The 22,397-nt window shown below is 58.6% G+C and overlaps 2 protein-coding genes and 1 long non-coding RNA gene across 5 annotated transcripts; 1 reads left to right on the forward strand and 2 right to left on the reverse strand.

Moving 5' to 3' along the window:
* Positions 1 to 1,138: 1,138 nt before the first annotated feature.
* Positions 1,139 to 19,567, forward strand: CHRNE (cholinergic receptor nicotinic epsilon subunit). 3 transcript variants are annotated; one of them, XM_030547007.1, is made up of 12 exons: positions 1,139 to 1,214; positions 1,469 to 1,608; positions 3,372 to 3,416; positions 3,896 to 4,005; positions 8,563 to 8,718; positions 9,139 to 9,242; positions 9,459 to 9,659; positions 10,743 to 10,857; positions 11,215 to 11,332; positions 16,919 to 17,120; positions 17,251 to 17,381; positions 17,660 to 19,567. In XM_030547007.1, the coding sequence occupies exons 1-12, from the start codon at positions 1,163 to 1,165 to the stop codon at positions 17,813 to 17,815; spliced, it is 1,530 nt and encodes a 509-aa protein (XP_030402867.1). In that variant the 5' UTR covers positions 1,139 to 1,162; the 3' UTR covers positions 17,816 to 19,567. The 3 variants fall into 3 exon arrangements, with proteins under 3 accessions (XP_030402867.1, XP_030402868.1, XP_030402869.1); XM_030547008.1 differs by having other exon boundaries at positions 11,218 to 11,332; XM_030547009.1 differs by having other exon boundaries at positions 1,469 to 1,542.
* Positions 7,471 to 12,752, reverse strand: LOC115643172. Its single transcript, XR_003998293.1, has 3 exons — positions 12,422 to 12,752; positions 8,392 to 8,394; positions 7,471 to 7,485 (listed from the first exon to the last, which is right to left on the reverse strand). It is a non-coding gene; the product is annotated as an uncharacterized LOC115643172 (long non-coding RNA).
* Positions 19,568 to 19,665: 98 nt separating the features above from the next.
* Positions 19,666 to 22,315, reverse strand: SLC25A11 (solute carrier family 25 member 11). The gene is made up of 3 exons (XM_030547010.1): positions 22,177 to 22,315; positions 21,616 to 21,667; positions 19,666 to 20,252 (listed from the first exon to the last, which is right to left on the reverse strand). The coding sequence occupies exons 1-3, from the start codon at positions 22,233 to 22,235 to the stop codon at positions 20,097 to 20,099; spliced, it is 267 nt and encodes an 88-aa protein (XP_030402870.1). The 5' UTR covers positions 22,236 to 22,315; the 3' UTR covers positions 19,666 to 20,096.
* Between the last annotated feature and the right edge of the window lie 82 nt (positions 22,316 to 22,397).

The raw sequence follows: 22,397 nt of genomic DNA on the forward strand, positions 1-22,397 counted from the left end.
GCAGGGGGGCTGGGAGCCAGGACTCCTGGGTTCTCTCCCCGGCTCTGGGAGGGGAGTGGGGGCTGGTGGTTAGAGCAGGGGGGCTGGGAGCCAGGACTCCTGGGTTCTCTCCCCGGCTCTGGGAGGGGAGTGGGGGCTGGTGGGTCAGAGCAGGGGGGCTGGGAGCCAGGACTCCTGGGTTCTCTCCCCGGCTCTGGGAGGGGAGTGGGGGCTGGTGGTTAGAGCAGGGGGGCTGGGAGCCAGGACTCCTGGGTTCTCTCCCCGGCTCTGGGAGGGGAGTGGGGGCTGGTGGGTCAGAGCAGGGGGGCTGGGAGCCAGGACTCCTGGGTTCTCTCCCCGGCTCTGGGAGGGGAGTGGGGGCTGGTGGTTAGAGCAGGGGGGCTGGGAGCCAGGACTCCTGGGTTCTCTCCCCGGCTCTGGGACGGGAGTGGGGGCTGGTGGGTTAGAGCAGGAGGGCTGGGAGCCAGGACTCCTGGGTTCTCTCCCCGGCTCTGGGAGGGCAGTGGGGGCTGGTGGGTTAGAGCAGGTGGGGCTGGGACCCAGGACTCCTGGGTTCTCTCCCCGGCTCTGGGAGGGGAGTGGGGGCTGGTGGGTCAGAGCAGGGGGGCTGGGAGCCAGGACTCCTGGGTTCTCTCCCCGGCTCTGGGAGGGGAGTGGGGGCTGGTGAGTCAGAGCAGGGAGCCAGGACTCCTGGGTTCTCTCCCCGGCTCTGGGAGGGGAGTGGGGGCTGGTGGGTTACAGCAGGGGGGGCTGGGAGCCAGGACTCCTGGGTTCTCTCCCCGGCTCTGGGAGGGGAGTGGGGGCTGGTGGGTTACAGCAGGGGGGCTGGGAGCCAGGACTCCTGGGTTCTCTCCCCGGCTCTGGGAGGGGAGTGGGGGCTGGTGGTCAGAGCAGGTGGGGCTGGGAGCCAGGACTCCTGGGTTCTCTCCCTGGCTCTGGGAGGGGAGTGGGGGCTGGTGGGTCAGTCTCTCTAACACAGTCTCTGGCCTGTCAGGCCCTGGGATGGGGGGGAACAGGTGCAGCGAGGGGGGGTGAAAGTGACTCGATGCCGGTGGATTCGGGGGGGAGATCCAGTGTCCGTCCCACCCCGGAAGCCAGAATCAACCTCAAAATAACTCGCCCTGATTTAATCAGCGGCGGCCGGGAGGGGGATTCAGCCGCGATGCAGGGACTGGGGCTGCTGTTCTGTGCCCTCCTCTGGGAGGGGGGCAGAGGTAAGTTGCGGGGCAGAACCCTGAGCTCTCTGGGGTCCTGACCTATGTGGGGGGCTGATGGCGCCAGGCCCTGGTTCCCCTGACCAGTGGGGAGCAGAGGTGTTTTGGGGGCATCTGAGCCAGTGGGGTGGGGGGCTGGGGACAGGGGGATAATCGGGAGGGGTTGAACCAGGACTGGGGCAGGGTGAGGGGCACAAAGGTGGTGGGAGGCTGCGCCCCACACACCCAGGCCTGACCCCTGCCTGCCCCCCAAGGGGCCTCGGGCGGGAACGAGGAGCTGCGGCTGTACGAGAAACTCTTCGCCAACTACGACAAGAACACGCGGCCGGCGAGACGCCCCGACGACACGGTGCCGGTGCAGATAATGCTCACGCTGACCAACCTCATCTCCCTGGTGAGACGCCCCCTGTGCCCGCCCCGGCCGGCGCCCCCTCCTCCTGCTCCCGCCCCCGGCCGGCGCCCCCCACTCCCGGCCAGCGCCCCCCACTCCCACCCCACCACCCCCGGCCCAGCCGGCGAGACGCCCCGACGACACGGTGCCGGTGCAGATAATGCTCACGCTGACCAACCTCATCTCCCTGGTGAGACGCCCCCTGTGCCCGCCCCGGCCGGCGCCCCCTCCTCCTGCTCCCGCCCCCGGCCGGCGCCCCCCACTCCCGGCCAGCGCCCCCCACTCCCACCCCACCACCCCCGGCCCAGCCGGCGAGACGCCCCGACGACACGGTGCCGGTGCAGATAATGCTCACGCTGACCAACCTCATCTCCCTGGTGAGACGCCCCCCTGTGCTCGCCCCGGCCGGCGCCCCCTCCTCCTGCTCCCGTCCCTGGCTGCCGCCCCCCACTCCCGGCCAGCGCCCCCCACTCCCACCCCACCACCCCCGGCCCAGCCGGCGAGACGCCCCGACGACACGGTGCCGGTGCAGATAATGCTCACGCTGACCAACCTCATCTCCCTGGTGAGACGCCCCCTGTGCTCGCCCCGGCCGGCGCCCCCTCCTCCTGCTCCCGCCTCCGGCTGGCACCCCCCACTCCCGGCCAGCGCCCCCCACTCCCACCCCACCACCCCCGGCCCAGCCGGCGAGACGCCCCGACGACACGGTGCCGGTGCAGATAATGCTCACGCTGACCAACCTCATCTCCCTGGTGAGACGCCCCCTGTGCTCGCCCCGGCCGGCGCCCCCTCCTCCTGCTCCCGCCCCCGGCTGGCACCCCCCACTCCCGGCCAGCACCCCCCACTCCCGCCACCCCCGGCCCAGCCGGCGAGACGCCCCGACGACACGGTGCCGGTGCAGATAATGCTCACGCTGACCAACCTCATCTCCCTGGTGAGACGCCCCCTGTGCTCGCCCCGGCCGGCGCCCCCTCCTCCTGCTCCCGCCTCCGGCCGGCACCCCCCACTCCCGGCCAGCGCCCCCCACTCCCACCCCACCACCCCCGGCCCAGCCGGCGAGACGCCCCGACGACACGGTGCCGGTGCAGATAATGCTCACGCTGACCAACCTCATCTCCCTGGTGAGACGCCCCTGTGCTCGCCCCGGCCGGCGCCCCCTCCTCCTGCACCCCCCACTCCCGGCCAGCGCCCCCCACTCCCACCCCACCACCCCCGGCCCAGCCGGCGGGACGCCCCGACGACACGGTGCCGGTGCAGATAACGCTCACACTGACCAACCTCATCTCCCTGGTGAGACGCCCCCCCCTAATGCCCCACCGCTCCTGCCACCTCCCCTGCTGCCGCCCCGCCTGGCCCGGACTGTGCCTCCCGCTGACCCCATGCCCGGCCGGCGCCCCCCACTCCTACTCCCACCCCTGGCCAAAACCCCCCACTCCCGTCCCGCCACCTCTCACCTCTCCATCCCCAGCTCCCGCCCCTGCCCAGCACCCCCCACTCCCACCCTGCTGCCCCTGGCCTAGCCGGCGCCCCCCAATAATACCCCGCCACCCCCACTCCGCCGCCTCTCACCCCACCATCCCCAGCTCCCACCCCGCCGCCTCCCACTCCACCATCCCCAGATCCCACCTCCCTGCTCCCGCCCCTGGCCAGCACCCCCCACTCCTTCCCCACTGCCCCCAACTCCTGCCACCCCCAGCCTGGCCGGTTCCCCCCGCTCCCGCCGTGCCGCCCCCAAAACCACGCTGATGGCCTCCATCGTATTGCAGAATGAAAAGGAGGAGACTCTGACCACCAATGTCTGGCTAAAGATTGTGAGTAGAACCCCCCCCGGCCAACGACCTTGTCCTGCAGGGGGGCACCTACTATCCCCTGCCCCCCCAGCCCTGCGATGCCCCTCACTCCCGACCCGCAGCCCCTGCTAGCCCAGCCCTGCCCCCCCCAGCCCTGCCGGTGCCCCTCACTCCCGACCCGCAGCCCCTGCTAGCCCAGCCCTGGCCCCCCCCAGCCCTGCCGGTGCCCCTCACTCCTGACCCGCAGCCCCTGCCCCCCCAGCCCTGCGATGCCCCTCACTCCCGACCCGCAGCCCCTGCTAGCCCAGCCCTGCCCCCCCCAGCCCTGCCGGTGCCCCTCACTCCCGACCCGCAGCCCCTGCTAGCCCAGCCCTGCCCCCCCAGCCCTGCCGGTGCCCCTCACTCCCGACCCGCAGCCCCTGCCAGCCCAGCCCTGGGCTCACCACACACAGCTCTGGTGCGGGGGGTGCCCCAGCCTCACCCCGTCTCTCTGCCCCCAGGAATGGGTGGACTATCGGCTGAATTATAGCAACAGTGAATTCGAAGGGATCCGCTCCCTGCGGGTCCCCTCCGACATGGTCTGGCTGCCGGACATCGTTCTGGAGAACAAGTGAGACCCGGGGGGGGCGCGGCTGACACCGCGAGGCGTGTGGGGGAGGGAGGCTGTGGGGGAGCCGCATGACTTAGGGTCTCAGGGACCCTGGGAGATTCGGGCAGGGGGCGTATTCAGGCTGGCAGGATTTTGACGGGTCCTGGTGGTTGCAGTTCCAGAGGGGCAGATCTCAGGGGGGCCGTGGGGCAGGTCTGGGGTGCTGTGTGGGCCCTGCAGAGTGGGTTTGGGGTGCAGACCTACGTCACCCATCTCCCAGCATCCTCGCTTCCTACCGCTTCCCTCCTGGTATCTGGGGCCGCAACCCGCTCCCCCTGCACCCCCGGGTTTCCTTCCCGTTCGCAAGCAGCCGCCGGGCTTCCAACGGGAAACCCGCTGGGGAGAGGGCCAGGAAACGTCCGCCCTCCTGCCCGGCGGTTCGCCCCCCAGCTCCTCGAACCCCAGACCGGGCCGTGACTCGGAGAACCAGCGGTTAATTGTGAGCCGAGCCAGCGTCTAGCGCCGCTTGCTGATGGGTCGCTGGGCTCGGCGCAGGGGGGCCTGAGCGTGTTTGGCCCGCGTCCGACGTCACCCTTTGCAGAACGGCCTGACGAGGGGAAAGTGTTTCTGTTTCTTTTACAAAGTTCGGCGGATAAGTCCCCCCCCCCAGCCCCACCCAGTTATAAAACACCGATTTCTCTGCCTGGCCGGAGCCCTTCAGCTAAAGCCCCCAGGGCACAGCTGTTTTCCTCCTGCTCTCCAAGCCAGATGGCGGGGGGCTCATTCGGGTCTGGCTTCAAGAGCCCTCCAAGCTGGAGAGGGGCCGGGGGCCGGACCCTGGATCTCCACAGCTCTGGCCTGGCGCTCCCAGCAGCTTGGCTCCTGATCGCTTGCCCTGGCTGCCGCGGCTTTCGTCCGACGCTTTCGCTGCGATTCCCAAACGAGTTGAGATGAGGCCACTTTCTGGGCGCAGAGAGGTCGGCGTCCGTCCTTGGCAGCGTCTGGTGACTTCCTGCTGCTTTCAGGTGACCCCGCGGCCGATGTGGCTGGTGTCTGGGCCGATGCCAGGGTTTGCTGTTCTTTCGGTCGCAGCTTGTCAAATATCTCAGACAGCCGCTTCCTCGGCTCTGTGGCTTTCTGTCCGCTCCCTTTGCCATGGCTGCCAGCATGATTCCCGCGGCCACGCTGAAAGTCAAGCAGAACCGTCTCTGCCAATGGGTCACGCGCTGTGGACGTGTTCCCGTCTCTCTTTCCTGCTGTGTTGTGGGAGATGCTGTGACGATGCAGTTCTGGCGGGACCCAACCGAGAGTGCCAATTCAGGACCAATTGCTCAGACTGGGCAGTCACAGCCCTAGGCTGGGTTTTTCCACCTCTAACGCAAACCAAACCAGCCAGACAAAAAGGACTTCGGTTTCACCCACTGGCTAACCACAAGTCACACAAGCAATTTCCTTAGACACTCCAGTCTCCCAGTATCACCACCGGTGCCACCTGTCCTGGGGATGAATGTTATGAAAACCAACACCCCAGTAAAAGAAAAAGGTTCTCTCGATCCCAAAGGACCAAGCCCCAGACCCAGGTCAATATACACATCAGATCTTACCCACAAATCACGCTGTTGCCAATCCTTTAGAATCTAAAATCTAAAGGTTCATTCGTAAAGGGAAAAAGGTAGAGATGAGAGCTAGAATTGGATAAATGGAATCAATTCCATACAGGGATGGCAAAGTTCTTAGTCCAGGCATGTAGCAGGGATGGGGTAAACTGCAGGTTCAAATCAAGTCTCTGGAGAAAATCCCCCACTGGGATGGGTCATCAGTCCTTTGTTCAGAGCTTCAGTTTGTAGCAAAGTCTCTCCAGAGATAGGAAGCAGGATTGAAGCCAAGGTGGAGATGAGGCATCACCCTTCTATAGGCTCTTCCAGGTGTAAAAACCTCTTTGTTCTTACTGTGGAAAATTACAGCAAAATGGAGTTTGGAGTCACATGGGCCAGTCCCTGCACACCCTGCTGAGTCACAAGGCGTATCTGCCTCCTCTCAATGGGTCAATTGTGTAGCTGATGGTCCTTAATGGGCCATCAAGCAGGCTAAGCAGAGCTAACACCAACTTGTCTGGGGTGTTTTCCAGAACTACAGCACCAATTTGAAATACAGACAGTATACTGCCAATACTTTTATCTTCAACTACAAAATGATACAGACATACAGACAGCATAATCATAACCAGCAACCCGTAACCTGGTCTTAGACACCTTATATGACCCCCTTTACATAGGATTTGGTGCCACTACAGGACCTTGGTTGCAACCCATGTTCTATATGGTACCAGTTTATATCAATAACGTCACAGATGCCTCTTACGTAGCTGTCCCATGGCTGAGGACTGAAGCAACACAGACGTCTTCGGCCCCACTTCCCTGCATCCGCCCCCGTGGAATTCATCCCATCTCACAAATTCATTAGGATTCTCACCACTTAATCAACTGGGGCCTGCAGTAGATTGCTTCATCGTACACAACACCGGCCCTGTCTTGGCCCGGAGGGTGGGGTGTAACTCAAAAAAAAGTCCTACAGAAAGCGGAAACTCAGCCAAATTAACAAGGATGATTATTTAAATGTAGGGACAAAATTAGAAAGGCACAAAAGGAGACTCGACTAGCTAGGGAGATGAAGGGTAACAAGAATGCATTTTACAACTATATTACAAGCAAAAGGTCTTCCTGCACTTAGGACAGAAGAATCCCAGGCACTGCTATGGACTAGGGCCCGAGTGACTAGGCAGCAGTTCTGCAGAAAAGGACCTGGGGGTTACAGCGGACGAGAAGCTGGATCTGAGTCAGCAGTGGGCCCTTGTTGCCGAGAAGGCTAACGGCATTTTGGGCTGTATAAGTAGGGGCATGGCCAGCAGATCGAGGGACGTGATCATTCCCCTCTATTCGACATTGGTGAGGCCTCATCTGGAGACTGGGTCCAGTTTTGGGACCCCCACTACAAGAAGGATGTGGACAAATTGGAGAGAGTCCAGCGGAGGGCAACAAAAATGATCAGGGGGCTGGAGCACATGACTTACGAGGAGAGGCTGAGGGAACTGGGATTGTTTAGTCTGCAGAAGAATAATGAGGGGGGATTTGATAGCTGCTTTCAACTACCTGAAGGGGGTTCCAGAGAGGATGGAGCTCGGCTGATCTCAGTGGGGCCAGATGACAGAACAAGGAGCAATGGTCTCAAGTTGCAGGGGGGCAGGTCGAGGTTGGATATTAGGAAACACTATTTCCCTTGGAGGGTGGTGAAGCACTGGAATGGGTTCCCTAGGGAGGTGATGGGATCTCCACCCTTAGAGGTTTTTAGGGCCCGGCTTGACAAAGCCCTGGCTGGGATGATTTAGTTGGGAATTGGTCCTGCTTTGAGCAGGGGGTTGGACTAGATACCTCCTGAGGTCCTTTCCAACCCTGATCTTCTATGAGTCTATGAAGACCAAGGACAGGGTAGGCCCATTACTCACTGAGGAGGGAAAGATGATTAAAAAACCGCAGCAGTGGCCAACATGTTAAATGGCTTTTTTTGTCTCGGTTTTCACCAAACAGCTAGCGGGTGACCGGCCGACTAACACAGTGAGTGTAGAGGGGGTAGGATCTGAGGCTAAAATACAGACAGAACAAGTTAAAAGTTACTTAGACAAGTCAGATGTCTCCAAGTTGGCAGGGTCTGACAAAACACATCCTGGAAATGGGCTGACGCTCTTTGAGTACCCGTGGTGGTGGGCACACGACTGGTTGGAAACCCGTTCCCAGAGAGTTGTTACTGGCGGTTCGCAGTCCAGCTGGAACAGCATAACGAGTGGGGCCCCCCGGGAATCTGTCCTGGGTCCGGTTCTGTTCAATATCCTTCTGAAATGATTTCGTTTAGATGGGACATTAGGAAAAAGCAGCGAAAAGATGGAACAAATGACCCGGGAGGTCATGACATCTCCGTCATTGGAGGTGTTTAAGAACAGGTTGGACCAACACCTGTCGCGGACGGTCTAGAAGATAATATTTTGTCCTGCCTCTGCGTAGGGGGCCGGACTAGGTGGATTTAGGGGCGTTCTGCCGATTTGGGTTAAAGTCAGACTACGCCTCTGGTGAGATTCGGTTATTTCGGCAGAGGTACGGCTGGTTGTCCCCCAACCTGGCGTTCCCTTCTGTCCCTGCTTCAGTGGTTCAGCCTCACGCCGGGTGGGTCACGCAGCCCAGTCCACCCGGTATCCCAGAAGCCGGCCTGACCACAGAAAAGTCTTTCCAGGGACACCCCCAGAAGTCAGGGTCTCTCCCCCAGCTGGATTCGCCACTGAGATGAAGCCTCCTGCTCCTTCACTCTCAGGGGCTTCTGGCTGCAGGGCAGGTGGGGGGGCGATTTTTTGGGGTGCACGGGCTTTGGTGTGTCAAATTACGAGGGTGTCTCGTGGGCACCGGGGATGCTGGTGGTTTTGTGTTTGGGGCACAGGGATGTTGTTTTCCAGGCTGCATGGGGAGGGTCTGGGCTGCAGGGATTTTGGGGGTCCCCCCTTGCTGACACTGCCTTTCGCTTCCCCCAAAACAGCATCGACGGGCAGTTTGAGATCGCCTACTATGCGAACGTGCTGGTGTACCCCGGGGGGGCCATGTACTGGCTACCCCCCGCCATCTACCGCAGCACCTGTGCTATTGAAGTCACTTACTTCCCCTTCGACTGGCAGAACTGCTCTCTTGTCTTCCAGTGAGTGAGATGCGCCCACCTCTGGGGCGGGGCGGCTGGTGACACAGGGACCCCTCGCCCGGTGCTGAGATGCAGCCACCTCTGGGGCGGGGCGGCCAGTTACACAAGGACCCCTCGCCCGGTGCTGAGATGCAGCCACCTCTGGGACAGGGCAGCTGGTTAACAGGGACCCCTCGCCTGGTGCTGAGATGCAGCCATCTCTGGGGCGGGGCGGCCAGTTACACAAGGACCCCTCGCCTGGTGCTGAGATGCAGCCATCTCTGGGGCGGGGCGGCCAGTTACACAAGGACCCCTCGCCCGGTGCTGAGATGCGCCCACCTCTGGGGCGGGGCAGCTGGTTAACAGGAACCCCTCGCCCAGTTCCAGAGCTGACCCTCAGGAGAGGGCGCCCCCTGCTGACCCCCCGCCATGTGCCCTCAGGTCCCAGACGTACAGCGCTAACGAGGTTGAACTGCAGCTGTCAATCAATGAGGAGACGGCCCGCCCCTTCGATGAGATTGATATAGACCCCGCAGCCTTCACAGGTATGGGGGGCCTGGGACAGAGGGTCTCTGCCAGCGCCCCCACCCCCAAACAGACCCCCCAGGGGGCAGGGGGTGTCTGCCACAGCCCCCTAGCAGGTCCACTCCAGGGGGTAGGTGGGTCTGCCCCAAGGGGCGGGTGGTGTCTGCCGGGGTCTCCCCAAAAGGGCAGGGGGTGCCCCCCCGAACCCGCTGCCTCCCGCACCTGTCGCCCTGCAGAGAACGGGGAGTGGGCGATCCGGCACCGGCCGGCCTGGAAGGTGCTGCACCCAGAGCTGGGCCGGGAGGCCCTGGGCTTCCAGGAGATCCGCTTCTCGCTCATCATCCAGCGCAAGCCCCTCTTCTACGTCATCAACATCATCGTGCCCTGCGTGCTCATCTCCTCCCTCGTGGTGCTGGTCTACTTCCTGCCCGCCCAAGGTGAGCCCGGCTGGCCACGGGGACGCCCGGCTGGCCACGGGAAACACCAGCTGGCCACGGGGACGCCTTGCCAGCCACGGGAAACCCCACCCGGCCACGGGAAACCCCGCCCGGCCAGCCATGGGGACGCCCCGCCGGCCGTGGGGACGCCCCACCCAGCCATGGGAGACCCCGCCCTGCCAGCCACGGGAAACGCCCCACCGGCCACTGGAAACCCCGCCTAGCCACGGGAAACCCCACCCGGCCAGCCATGGGGACACCCAGCTTAGCCACAGGGATGCCCCGCCGGCCGTGGGGACGCCCCACCCAGCCATGGGAGACCCCGCCCTGCCAGCCACGGGAAACGCCCCACCGGCCACTGGAAACCCCGCCAGGCCAGCCACGGGGACGCCCTGCTGGCCACGGGAAACCCCACCCAGCCAGTCACGGGGACGCCCCGCCTAGCCACGGGGACACCCCACCGGCCACTGGAAACCCCGGTCAGCCATGGGAAACGCCGGCCGGCCACGGGGACGCCCTGCTGGCCACGGGAAACCCCACCCAGCCAGTCACGGGGACGCCCCGCCTAGCCACGGGGATGCCCCACCAGCCACTGGAAACCCCGCCTAGCCACGGGAAACCCCGCCCTGCCAGCCACGGGGACACCCAGCTTAGCCACAGGGATGCCCCGCCGGCCGTGGGGACGCTCTGCCCAGCCATGGGAAACCCCGCCCTGCCAGCCACGGGGACACCCTGCCAGCCACAGTGACGCCCAGCCTAGCCACAGAGATGCCCTGCCGGCCACGGGGACACCCAGCCTAGCCACGAGAACACCCTGCCAGCCACTGAAAACCCTGCCTGGCCCCAGGAAACCCCGCCCAGCCACAGGGCAAGGCGAGATGCTCCCTACCACACCCACGCAGGGGACACGTTTGCTGGCACTAGGAGCAAACAGTAGGGGCATGAACCCCAATCTCTCCTGACCGTACCTCTCTGGGGGGCCCCAGACCTGAAAGCCCCAGCCCCTGGGCAGGAAGGGGCATAGCAGGATGTTGAAGGAAAGCCAGACGGCCCCATGTCACCCCTGTTCTCTGCCCCTGGCAGCTGGCGGCCAGAAATGCACCCTCTCCATCTCGGTGCTGCTGGCTCAGACCGTCTTCCTCTTCCTCATCGCCCAAAAAGTCCCAGAGACCTCGCTCAGCGTCCCCCTCATCGGCAAGTGAGTGACCCCCATCCCGCTTCCCTGGGAGCCTGGACTCCTGGGTTCTCTCCCCGGCGCTGGGAGGGGAGCGGGGCTGATGGGTCAGAGCAGGGGGGCTGGGAGCCAGGACTCCTGGGTTCTCTCCCCGGCGCTGGGAGGGGAGTGGGGGCTGGTGGGTCAGAGCAGGGGGGTCTGGGAGCCAGGACTCCTGGGTTCTCTCCCCGGCTCTGGGAGGGGAGTGGGGGCTGGTGGGTTAGAACAGGGGGGCTGGGAGCCAGGACTCCTGGGTTCTCTCCCTGGCCCCGGGAGGGGAGTGGGGGCTGGTGGGTCAGAGCAGGGGGGCTGGGAGCCAGGACTCCTGAGATCTCTCCCCAGCAGGTACCTGATGTTCGTCATGGGGGTGGCGACGCTGATCGTGATGAACTGTGTCATTGTGCTGAATGTTTCCCTGCGAACGCCGAACACCCACTGCATGTCTGAGCAACTCAAACATGTGAGCGTCGGGGGCAGAGCACAGTGGGGAGATGAGGAGGGTCGCGGGGTGGAAGTGCCAGGGACCTGGGGGTAGAGGGAGTGCTCGGGAGGGGGCGCGGAGACCTGGGGATCAGTGCCAGGGGATGCGGGGTGAAGGGCACCAGCCTTGGAGGGGAATTGGAGAACCGAGAACCAACTGAAGGGGGAATAGGGGGGACCCATCCTGGCTGGGGCAGGGGGGCTCAGGGAAGGGAAGAGTCCAAAGCCTAAGCCTTGACCCTTAGATCTGAGCTGGAAATAGGAGACAGACTTGTTGAAAATCTCTGGGTAAGAATAAAGGGGGTAAAAACCAAGGGAGATGTCATGGCAATAAAATCATCCAAAGCACAGGACCTAGCGGTGATGGGGGACTTCAGCTCCCCAGACATCTGTTGGGAAAACAACACGGCCGGGCAGCAAGTTCTTGGAATGTGTCAGGGCGAAGATTTTTTATATCATAAGGTGGAGAAAGCTAGCGGGGGCGGGGGGGAGGCTGTTCTAGCTCTGATTTTGACAAAGAGGGAGGAAGTGGCTGAGAATTGGAGGGTGGAAGGCAGCTTGGGTGAAAGTGATCACGAAATGGCAGAGTTTATAATGCTAAGGGATGGATGGGTAGGAGGGAGAACAGCGGAACAAAGACAATGTGTTTCACGGCGGCAGACGTTAGCAGACTCAGGGAGTTAGTAGGTCAGATCCCGCGGGAAGCAAGTCTAGAGGGCAATCAATTGAAGACGATTGGCAGTTTCTCAAACAGACGTTATTAAGGGCACAAGAGGAAACTATCCCACTGCTTAGGAAAGTCAGAAAGTCTGGCAAGAGACCACTTTGGCTTAACCAGGAGATCATCAGTGATCTAAAACTCAGAAAGAGTCCTGCAAAAAGTGAAACCTCGGTCAAATGACAAAGGATGAATATATCAAATAACACAAGTGTGTAGGGACAAAATTGGAAAGGCCGAGGCACACGACGAGACCAAACTAGCAGGGACATACAGGGTGCCAAGAAACCATTCTACAAATACACTAGAAGCAAGAGGAAGACCAAGGACTGGGTAGGCCCGTTACTCAACGAGGGGAGGAAAGACCGTAACAGAAATTGTGGAAATGGCAGAGGTGCGTAATGACGTCTTTGTTTCGGGTTTCACCAAGAAAGGTTGGTGGCGAGTGGACATCGAACGTAGTAAATGCCAGTGAGAATCAGAGTCTAAAAGAGGGAAAAAACAAGTCAAAAAAATTACGTAGACAAGTTAGATGTCTTCAAATCACCAGGGCCGGATGAAATGCCTCCTAGAATACTCGGGGCGTGACTGGGGAGATATCGGAGCCACTAGCGAGTATCTTTGAAGTCGTGAAAGGCGAGAGAGATTCCAGAAGACTTGAAAAGGGCAAATCTAGTGCCCATCTATGAAAAGGGAAATAATGCCAACCCGGGGAATTACAGACCAGTCAGATTAACTTCTGTACCCGGAAAAATAATGAAGCAAATAATTAAGCAATCAATTTGCAAATACCTAACAGAAGAACGGCCCTACTGGGTCATACCAAGGGTCCATCCAGCCCAATGTCCTGTCTGCCGATGGGAATGAACAGAGCAGGGAATCACCAAGTGACTCATCCCCTGTTGCCCATTCCCAGCTTCTGGCATACAGAGGCCAGGGACCCCCTCCCTGCCCAGTCTGGCTAACAGCCATCAATGGACCTGTCCCCCAGAAACTTCTCTAGTTCTTCTTTGAACCCTGTTTTGGTCTTGGCCTTCACAGCATCCCCTGGCGAGGAGTTCCACAGGTTAACTGTGTGTTGGGTGCAGAAATACTTCCTGTTTGTTTTAATCCTGCTGCCTGTTCATTTCATTGGGTGGCCCCTAGTTCTTGTGTTATGAGAAGGAGTAAACAACACTTGCTCATCTACTTTCTCTATACCCGTCATTGTTTTATACACCTCTATCCCATCTCCCTTTAGGCGTCTCTTTTCCAAGCTGAACTGTCCCAGTCTGATTAATCTCTCCTCATACAGCAGCCCTTCCATATCCCTAATATTTTTTGTTGCCCTTTTCTGAACCTTTTCCAATTCCAATAGATCTTTTTTGAGATGGGGTGACCACATCTGCAGGCAGCATTCAAGATGTGGGCGTGCCATGGATTTATATAGAGGCAACATGATATTTTCTGTCTGATTTTCTCTCCTTTTCTTAATGATTTCCAACAGTCTGTTCGCTTTTTTGGCTGAGGCTGCACATTGAGTGGATGTTTGCAGAGACCTCTCCACAATGACTCCAAGATCTTTCTCGAGTGGTAACAGCTAATTTAGACCCCTCATTTTATATGTACAGTTGAGATTAGGGTTTCCAATGTGCATCAACATTAAATTTCATCTGCCATTTTGTTGCCCAATCACCCAGTTTTGAGAGATCCTTTTGTAACTCTTCGCAGTCTGCCTGGGACTTAACTATCTTTAGTCAGTTTGTATCATCTGCAAATTTTCCCACCTCACTGTTTACCCCTTTTTCCAGATCGTTTATGACTCTGTTGAATAGGACGAGGCTCAGCACAGACCCCTGGGGGACACCACGATTTCCCTCTCTCCACTCTGAAAACTGACCATTTATTCCTACCCTTTGTTTCCTGTCTTTTAACCAGTCCATGGGAGGGCCTTCCCTCTTATCCCATGGCAGCTGACTTTGTGTAAGAGCCTTTGGTGAGGGACCTTGTCAAAGGCTTTCTGAAAATCTAAGTACACTCTATCCACTGGATCCTCCTTGTCCGCATTCTTGTTGACTCCTCAAAGAATTCTAGTAGATTGGTGAGGCGCAATTTCCCTTTACTAAAACCATGTTGACTCTTCCTCAACAAATCATGTTCACCTATAGGTGTGAGAATATTGTTCTTTATTATAGTTTCAGCTAGTACTGAAGTCAGGCTTACAGGCATGTAATTGCCGGGATCACCTCTGGAGCCCTTTTTAAAAATCGGCATCACATTAACTCTCCTCCAGTCATGTGGTCCAGAAGCGGATTTAAATGATAGCTTCACATACCACAGTTAGTGGTTCTGTAATTTCACGTTTGAGTTCCTTCAGAACTGCTGGGTGAATCCCATCTGGCCCTGGTGACTTAGTACTGTTTGTTTATGTTCCAAAACCTCCTCAATCTGGGACAATTCCTCCAACCTGTCACCTAAACAGAATGGCTCAGGAGTGGGAATCTCCCTCGCAGCCTCAGCCGTGAAGACCGATGCAAAGAATTCATTTAGTTTCTCCGCAATGGCCTTATCGTCCTTGAGTGCTCCTCTAGCACCTCGATTTAGCTGGGGGTTGGTCCTGCTTTGAGCAGGGGGTTGGACTAGATACCTCCTGAGGTCCCTCCCAACCCTGATATTCTATGATCATCCAGTGGCCCCACTGGTTGTTTAGCAGATTTCCTGCTTCTGATGTACTTAAAAAATTTTTTTGCTGTTACTTTTTGAGTCTTTGGCTAGCTGTTCCTCAAACTCTTTTCCGGCCTTCCTAATTGGATTTTTACATTTCATTTGCCAATGTTTATGCTCCTTTCTATTTGCCTTGCTAGGATCTAACTTCCACTTTTTAAAGGACGCCTTTTTGCCTCTCACTGCTTCTCTTACTTTGTTGTTTAGCCACGGTGACTCTTTTTTGGTTCTCTTACTGGTTTTTTTTTAATTATTATTTGGGATATACATTTAAGTTGAGCCTCTATTACGGCGTCCTTAAAAAGTTTCCACGCAGCTTGCAGGGATTTCACGTTTGGCAGTGTACCCTTTAATTTCTGTTTAACTAAACCTCCATATTTTTGTGGAGTTCCCCTTTCTGAAATTACATGCTACAGCGTCAGGATGCTGTGGTGTTTTTCCTGGCACAGGGATATTAAATTTAATTATATTATGGTCACTATTACCAAGCGGGCCAGCTACATTCACCTCTTGGACCAGATCCTGTGCTCCACTTAGGACCAAATCAAGAATTGCCTTGTGGGCGTGCAAGACGGTAATATATCCCTACCGCTAGATTCTTCTTCTTAGAGAATGGAATTTCTATCCATATTTTATGGTACAGTTTGATTCATTTACAATTTTTACTTCATTTGATTCTACGCTTTCTTTCACATATAATGCCACTCCCCCACCAGGACCTGTTCTGTCCTTCTGATATGTGTTGCACCCTGGTATTACTGTGTCCCATTGATTATCCTCATTCACCAAGTTTCTGTGATGCCTGTTACATCAATGTCTCTAGTTCACTCATTTTATTATTTAACTTCTAGCATTGGTATATAAGCTCTTTAAAAATTTGTCTCCTTTTAGCTGTCTGCCATTACAAGATGTAATTGAATGGGATAGATAATAAGGTGATAAATAACAGTCAGCATGGATTTGTCAAGAACAAATCGTGTCAAACTAACCTGATCGCTTTCCTTGACAGGGTAAAAAGCCTTGCGGCAGGGGAAGCGGTAGCTGTGGTATATCTTGAGTTTAGTAAAGCTTTAGATACTGTCTCACGTGACCTTCTCTCATAAACAAACTAGGGAAATGCAACCTAGATGGAGCTACTAGAAGGTGGGTGCAAAACTGTTCCCAGAGAGTCGTTATGAGTGGTTCACAGTCAAGCTGGAAGGTCATAACGAGTGGGGTCCCGCAGGGACTGGGTCTGAGTCCAGTTCTGTTCAATATCTTCATCAATGATTTTGATAATGGCACAGAGAGGACACTTATTAAGTTTGTGGCCGATACCAAGCTGGGAGGGGTTGTAAGTGCTTTGGAGGATAGGATTAAAATTCAAAATGATCTGGACAAACTGGAGAAATGGTCTGAAGTAAATGGGAGGAAATTCAATAAGAAGAAACGCAAAGTTCTCCATTCAGGAAGGAACAATCAGTTGGGAAATGACTGCCTAGGAAGGAGCACTGCAGGAAGGGATCACAAGCTAAATATGAGTCAACAGTGTGACGCTGTTGCAAAAAAAGCCAACGTCATTCTGGGCTGTATGAGCAGGCGTGTTGTAAGCAAGACACGAGAAGTCATTCTTCTGCTCTGCTCCGTGCTGATTAGGCCTCGGCTGGAGTATTGTGTCCAGATCTGGGTGCTACATTGCAGGAAAGATGTGGACAAATTGGAGAGAGTTCAGAGAAGAGCAACAAAAATGATGAAAGATCTAGAAAACATGAGCTATGAGGGAGGATTGAAAAACTTGGGTTGGTTTAGTCTGGAGAAGAGGAGACTGAGAGGGGACGTGAGAACAGTTTTCAAGTACGTAAAAGATTGTTAACGAGGAGGAGGGAGAAAAATTGTTATTGTTAATCTCTGAGGACAGGACAAGAAGCAAGGGGCTTAAACTGCAGCAAGGGCGGTTTAGGTTGGACATTAGCAAACACCTCCTGGCTGTCAGGGTGGTTAAGCACTGGAATAAATTGCCCTGGGAGGTGGGGGAATCTCCGTCATTGGGGATTTTAAGAGCAGCTGGACAAACACCTGTCAGGGATGGTCTAGATGATACTGTGCAGGGGACTGGACTAGAGACCTCATGAGGTCCCTTCCAGTTCTATGGTATCTCCCCTCCAGGTGTTCCTAGAGGTGCTGCCACAGTACCTGGGCTCGGCCCTGGAGCCCACGGGGGACCCCTGGGCCGCGCCCCCTGCCCGGCGGCGCAGCTCCTTCGCCATCATGCTCAAAGCCGAGGAGTACATCCTCAAGAAGCCACGCAGCGAGATCCTCTTTGAGCGGCAGGGGGAGCGGCATGGGCTCAGCAGGACCCCTGCCTGTGGTGAGAAACACCCCCCCCCCTGCCCCCAGGCATGCTGGCTACCCACACCCCACTGCCAGGGGAAGGTGGTGTTAGTCCTGGAGCCAGGACTCCTGGGTCCCTGACTTTGCCCCGCCCCCTCTCTCTGCAGATGGGGTGGACGTGGGCATCACCAGCACCTTGTACAAGAACCTGGCCAGTGCAGCCCCCGAGATCCGGGCGTGCGTGGAGGCCTGCAACTTCGTCACAGAGACCACGAGACAGCAGAATGCCAGCAACGCGGTGAGCCCCACACCAGCCTGCCCCAGCACCCTGGGGAAAATCCCTGGGTCCTAGCTCCTATTGCTGCAATCTATTCCACCAGCCCCCACTCCCCTCCCAGAGCTGGGGAGAGAACCCAGGAGTCCTGGCTCTCAGCCCCCACTCCCCTCCCAGAGCCAGGGAGAGAACCCAGCAGTCCTGGCTTCCAGGCCCTGCCTCTCCTCCCCCCCTGCTCTAACCCACTCCCCTCCAAGTGCAGGGGACCCAGGCGTCCTGACGCCCCTCTCTCTGCTGCGCAGGAGATGGAGAACTGGGTGCTGATCGGGAAGGTGATTGACAAGCTCTGCTTCTGTGCTGCCATCCTGCTCTTCACCATCGGCACCCTCAGCATTTTCCTCACGGGGCATTTCAACCAGGTGCCCGACGACCCCTTCCCCCTACAGCCGGATCTGTAGCCAGGACCCTGCCCACACCCGCAGGGGCCGTTTCCCGGTATCGACACACGATGAGATAGCCATGTGGGTGAGGGTGATGTCTGGATAGGAGCCCCCCGCCCCGCAGCACAGCACCTCCTAGCGCCGCACCGGGGCCAGCCCGGACCACGCAGTCTAGGAGCCTTGGCCCAGGGCCAGACGTACCCTGGGGAAGTCACTAAACTTTTGTCCACAGCCCCCTGTCCCAAGCAGCTGCAGGCACTGCTACAGAGCTGGGCTCAGAAATGCTGCTGGTACTGGGGAGGGCCACTCCACCCCAGACACAGATGCATCTCAGCACCAGAGACCTGTATAAACAACCGCCCCCCACACCAGACAGACGCATCTTGGCACTGGGCGAAGGATCCCTGTATGAACCCCACCCCAGGCACAGACACATCACAGCATTACATGAGGGATCCCTCTATGACCAGCCCCCCACATCGCACCCCCGAGGCAGCTGCATCTCAGCCCCACGCCTCTCCCCTCCAGACCAGTGAGGAGATTCTGGGGACACAGAGCTCTTTGGCAGTAGCTCTAGTCCAAGCATGTGGGGTCCGGACCTTGTCACAGCACCTGTGGGGAGAGTGTAGACGGGCCCTGTGGCTTCCTTCCTCTGGGCGCACCTTGCTCCCAGCTCCAGAGCAGGGCGCCCCTCACCTTCCTGGCCTGGCTGATTGTGGCTGGTGCCCCAGGAGTGTGAGGTGAATGTGATCACACACCAGCTCGAAGTCGACTGCGCTGGGCTGGAGGTTAACCTGCGTGCCACCTAGGGTCACCTGCAGGCTCCGGCTTGGTGCCAACCACCTGGTGTCCCTCCCCAGCACCTCCCTGAGCCTGGGGTCGCTGCACACCGGCCCCTCACTCCAGGAGCTGATCCTGTCCCACAACGCCCTGGGGGCGCTGCCCTCAGCCGCCTGGCCTTGGCTCACAACGGTATCACGGAGCTGATTCCTGGGGCTGGCTGCTGGCCTGCGGGACAACGCCCTGGAGCTGCTGCTGCTGTGGCTGTGAGCAAACCGCCCGCACGCTGCTCCAGGGGCAAAGCCCCCATGGGACGTGCAATCGGTTCGACCAGCCCAGGGGGAACCAGAGCCCTGCACGTCTCGTTAAAGCAAAGCAGAAGCTGGCAGAGGTAAACACAGAGCGTGCTGAGGGCGCTTGGTCCTGACAAGACCAGGCCAGCACTTTCACTTCCTTTTTGGCCACTCCAGCAAATAAAGTCACACCTTTTAACGCAGGAGGCGTTTCCAGGCATGTGTTTCTGATTGATAGGCGGGGCAGTGACTGAGCTGACCGGGGACTGCTGGCCAATGGAGCGAGGAGGTGCGTCTCTCTCCAAACTCTCTGGGGCTGTGTGGACGGGTCCCTAAAAGGACTAGCTGAAACCAACCCAGAGGCGAGAACCGAACAATTGACACCTCACAAGAAGAAATTCCGCAATCAGGTGGAAGATGTGAACTCAGCAGCCAGCCTTTGGAGAGGGACAGGCCTCACCTGCGACAGAGAGAGAACCAAGATGGCGTGGCCAAGACGCACTGTGCCCGAACCTGCGTGTCTCTATACTAACGTCCGGTCGCTGCAGACACTGGCTGGGCGCCTGGGTCCCTGCAGAGCGGACACGGCTCTCGCAGGGCAGAGTTCGCCAAGTGAAGCCCTGAGGTGCAGGTGATCCTTAGGCATTGTGGGACCGCTTGGGGGTCTGACACACGGAAGGCGTTCTTCTGGGGCGTAACTCAGGTGCTGTAAATCTGTGACACGCTGCTGCAGAGCGTTACGAGGTGTCTTTCCTCCCTGCCCCCCCTGCAGGAACCCCAAAGCAAACGTGCCCATAGGACCATGATCTGTTTACTGAGTTCAAAGCAAATAGAAGGGGGAGAGAAGAAAAAACAGCCCAACGCACAGACCTACAGCTCACACGCGGGTTGGCCATTGCTACCCAAGGGCTTGCGTTGGAAGGTACCGGCCCAGTCTTGGGCCCCCCTCAATAAATAATCCAGAGACATCTGGAGCACCCCACCTCAGTCCAGACAGAAGCTGTGCCAGCCTCTCCGCCGCTCCTTTGACGTGATTCGGGAAACAGGGAAGAACGGTGACGTGACTGACACCAAACACACAGGAAGGGGAGGGGCTCCTGCCAGATCCTTGCTTCGGACCCCGGTGAGAGCCGGGTCTGGTTCCCCAGCAGCAGGCAGACGCTGGCCTGGCAGGGGGCTGCGGTCTGGGGAGGGGGCGCCCAGCCGCGGCAGGGCAGGGCCTCCTCTTAGGCACTAAGGAAGAACTTCTTGTAGAATTTGTTCATCTGCTCGAGGAAGATGAAGGTCAGGACGGTGTGGGGGCCCAGGCGGGCATAGTAGGGGGTGAAGCCCTTCCAGAGGCTGAAGAACCCCTCGTAGCGGATGACTTTCAGCAGCACATCCTGGAATTCAGAAAGCAGAGGTCAGTACGCGGCGGACGATACTCCGGGGCCGCCACGCTCGACGCCCTGCGCTGGCTCCAGCCGGCTAACGCCCCTGCACTGGCTAGTCGCTCGAGTCCTGGGTTCTGTCACTGCCTCTGTAGCCTCCAGAAAGCCACTTCTCAATCTCTCTCTCTGCCTCACTCTCCTTCGCTGTACAATATGCCTGAGCTCCCGGAACGGGGGCTGAGCCTCCTTTAAGGAATATCGGCGGAGCACTGTCGGTCCAGTCCCACGGCTTCTCTCCCACGTCCCATATCTGACAGGCCACTGCCCCCCGGTGGCCAGATGCATTCAGGCCAGGAGAAGAGATTCCCGTCCCCCTCTCGCACAGCGCAGCCTGCGTGTATTTAAGGATGCCGCCACGCTGAACGTGACCATTGAAGGTCTTCACTGGCCTGCCATCCTGCGTCCCCTTTGCTCTCCCTAGACACGGGCATGTGGAGAAGTGTTTTCTCCCCCTGCCCCAGCGACACCGATTCACACCCTGGGTCGTGCTGGGTGAGTGGCTCTGAGTTCAAAGCCTGATCAGAATGTTCCTCCACACCCCGGAGGCCTGTTCGCCCTGGCAGCTGCAAGGCGACGCGACGCGACCTGGGGGGGCTCCCTGCCCAGCGCCAGACTCTGAGACGGGGCAGCAGTAAGAATTCCTGAACTGACCACCACAGAGCGGGAGTTCATTGAGGGAAATAACCTGCCTGTCGAGGTCACTTTCCTAGCCGCGCCGTAGGGGCTCAGAGCCCCCTGTATGTGGGCTGAGGCGATGCCCCACACTGGGCACCCTAGGACTCTCACCACCAAACATTTACACCTGAATTTCTCCAGCTTCCAGCCCTCGGGCCAGGTTAGACCTTACTAAATATCTGTTCCCCACGTCGGTACTTACAGACCGGGGTCAGTCACCCCTTCACCACCTCTTCCCTAAGCTTCTCCTGGCTCTTTGCCCCCTCTCCGATTGAATCGCCCTCCAGCTGGCACTGTGGGCCCCGGCAGGGCCCGATCCGGCAGTGAAATCGCCTCTCTGCCCCTACGCGAGATTCCCGCTTACACAGCCCGGGATGGCATTCGCCCTGTTGGTCACAGCATCGCCCCGGCAGCTCACGGACAGCTGATCATCCACGCCGCCCCCAAACTGGCAACTCCTGTCCATTTCCCCACGGCCGGGAGGGAAGCACAGCCACGCTGTCAATAGAAACCTGCCCCATGGAGCGGCAGCGTGAACCCGCCCTCTGGACACAGGGAGCAGGAACCCAACACCCCAAGTGCGACCAAGGGCACAAGATGGCGGATCCCAACAAGTCCCCTGTCTCCAGCTGTCACTTACCAGACCGTTCTTGTACTCCGGCTTCCCGGCAATCATCCGCATGTTCTGAATCCTGTGTGCCCGGAGGAAAGGGGGGAGGAAGCTTTAAGCCAGCAGCAGGCGCTCAGCAGAAGACCACCACTTATTTAGACATCGAGATCAGTTTCCACGTAGCTAGGGGATCAAGGGTGGATCTGGGACACAGGGAAGCCTGCAGTCCAGACCAGCTTTGCCCTGGGATCCTTGCAAGCCAAGCAAGGTCAAGTCTTTATGAGACCAGCCCCCTGAACAGGTGCACTCTGGGTAATGCTCCCTGTGTGCGCATCCCTGCCCCGGGGGGGGGGGGGGGGAAGGTTCAAATCCCGTGGCCTGTTCGCTGCTGACATGGGGTGATTCCCTCCTGTGCTGATGGGCAGAACTCACCAACTCAGCTCACAAAATATCCACGAGGCAGGAATGATGGAAGAGGGGTGGATTCCACTGGCCCCACAACCCTCCGCTCCCTATTCCTGACCCATCTCCGTGCCCCCCGCAACCATCCTGGCCTCTACCAAGGGCACACCCAGCGCTCCTGCCACTCGCCTGGTCTTGGCGATATCCACCGGCATCGAAGCAGCGGTGGTCACCAGCCCGCTGATCATACTGGCACAGAAATGGCAGAAGATGTTGTCTCGGAAGTAACCTGGAGAGGAGAGAGAGGGAGGATTTTAGGACCCGCCCCCGGAGGGCAGAGCTAAGCCATTCAAGCACCTCGGAGCCAGGACTCCTGGGTTCTCTCCCTGGCTCTGGGAGGGGAGTGGGGC

Source organism: Gopherus evgoodei, unplaced genomic scaffold, assembly GCF_007399415.2.
Source record: "Gopherus evgoodei ecotype Sinaloan lineage unplaced genomic scaffold, rGopEvg1_v1.p scaffold_51_arrow_ctg1, whole genome shotgun sequence".
In the NCBI taxonomy this organism is placed as follows: domain Eukaryota; kingdom Metazoa; phylum Chordata; order Testudines; family Testudinidae; genus Gopherus; species Gopherus evgoodei.

Excerpts from the sequence above, each read along its gene's own strand:
- SLC25A11 (XM_030547010.1), bottom strand. The coding sequence starts at position 22,235 with ATGATCAGCGGGCTGGTGACCACCGCTGCTTCGATGCCGGTGGATATC. Across the intron at positions 21,668-22,176 it reads GTGGATATCGCCAAGACCAG|GATTCAGAACATGCGGATGA; the intron begins GCGAGTGGCAGG and ends CCGGGCACACAG. Across the intron at positions 20,253-21,615 it reads CGGAGTACAAGAACGGTCTG|GATGTGCTGCTGAAAGTCAT; the intron begins GTAAGTGACAGC and ends TCTGAATTCCAG.
- CHRNE (XM_030547007.1), top strand. The coding sequence starts at position 1,163 with ATGCAGGGACTGGGGCTGCTGTTCTGTGCCCTCCTCTGGGAGGGGGGC. Across the intron at positions 9,243-9,458 it reads AGACCCCGCAGCCTTCACAG|AGAACGGGGAGTGGGCGATC; the intron begins GTATGGGGGGCC and ends GTCGCCCTGCAG. Across the intron at positions 17,121-17,250 it reads CAGCAGGACCCCTGCCTGTG|ATGGGGTGGACGTGGGCATC; the intron begins GTGAGAAACACC and ends CTCTCTCTGCAG.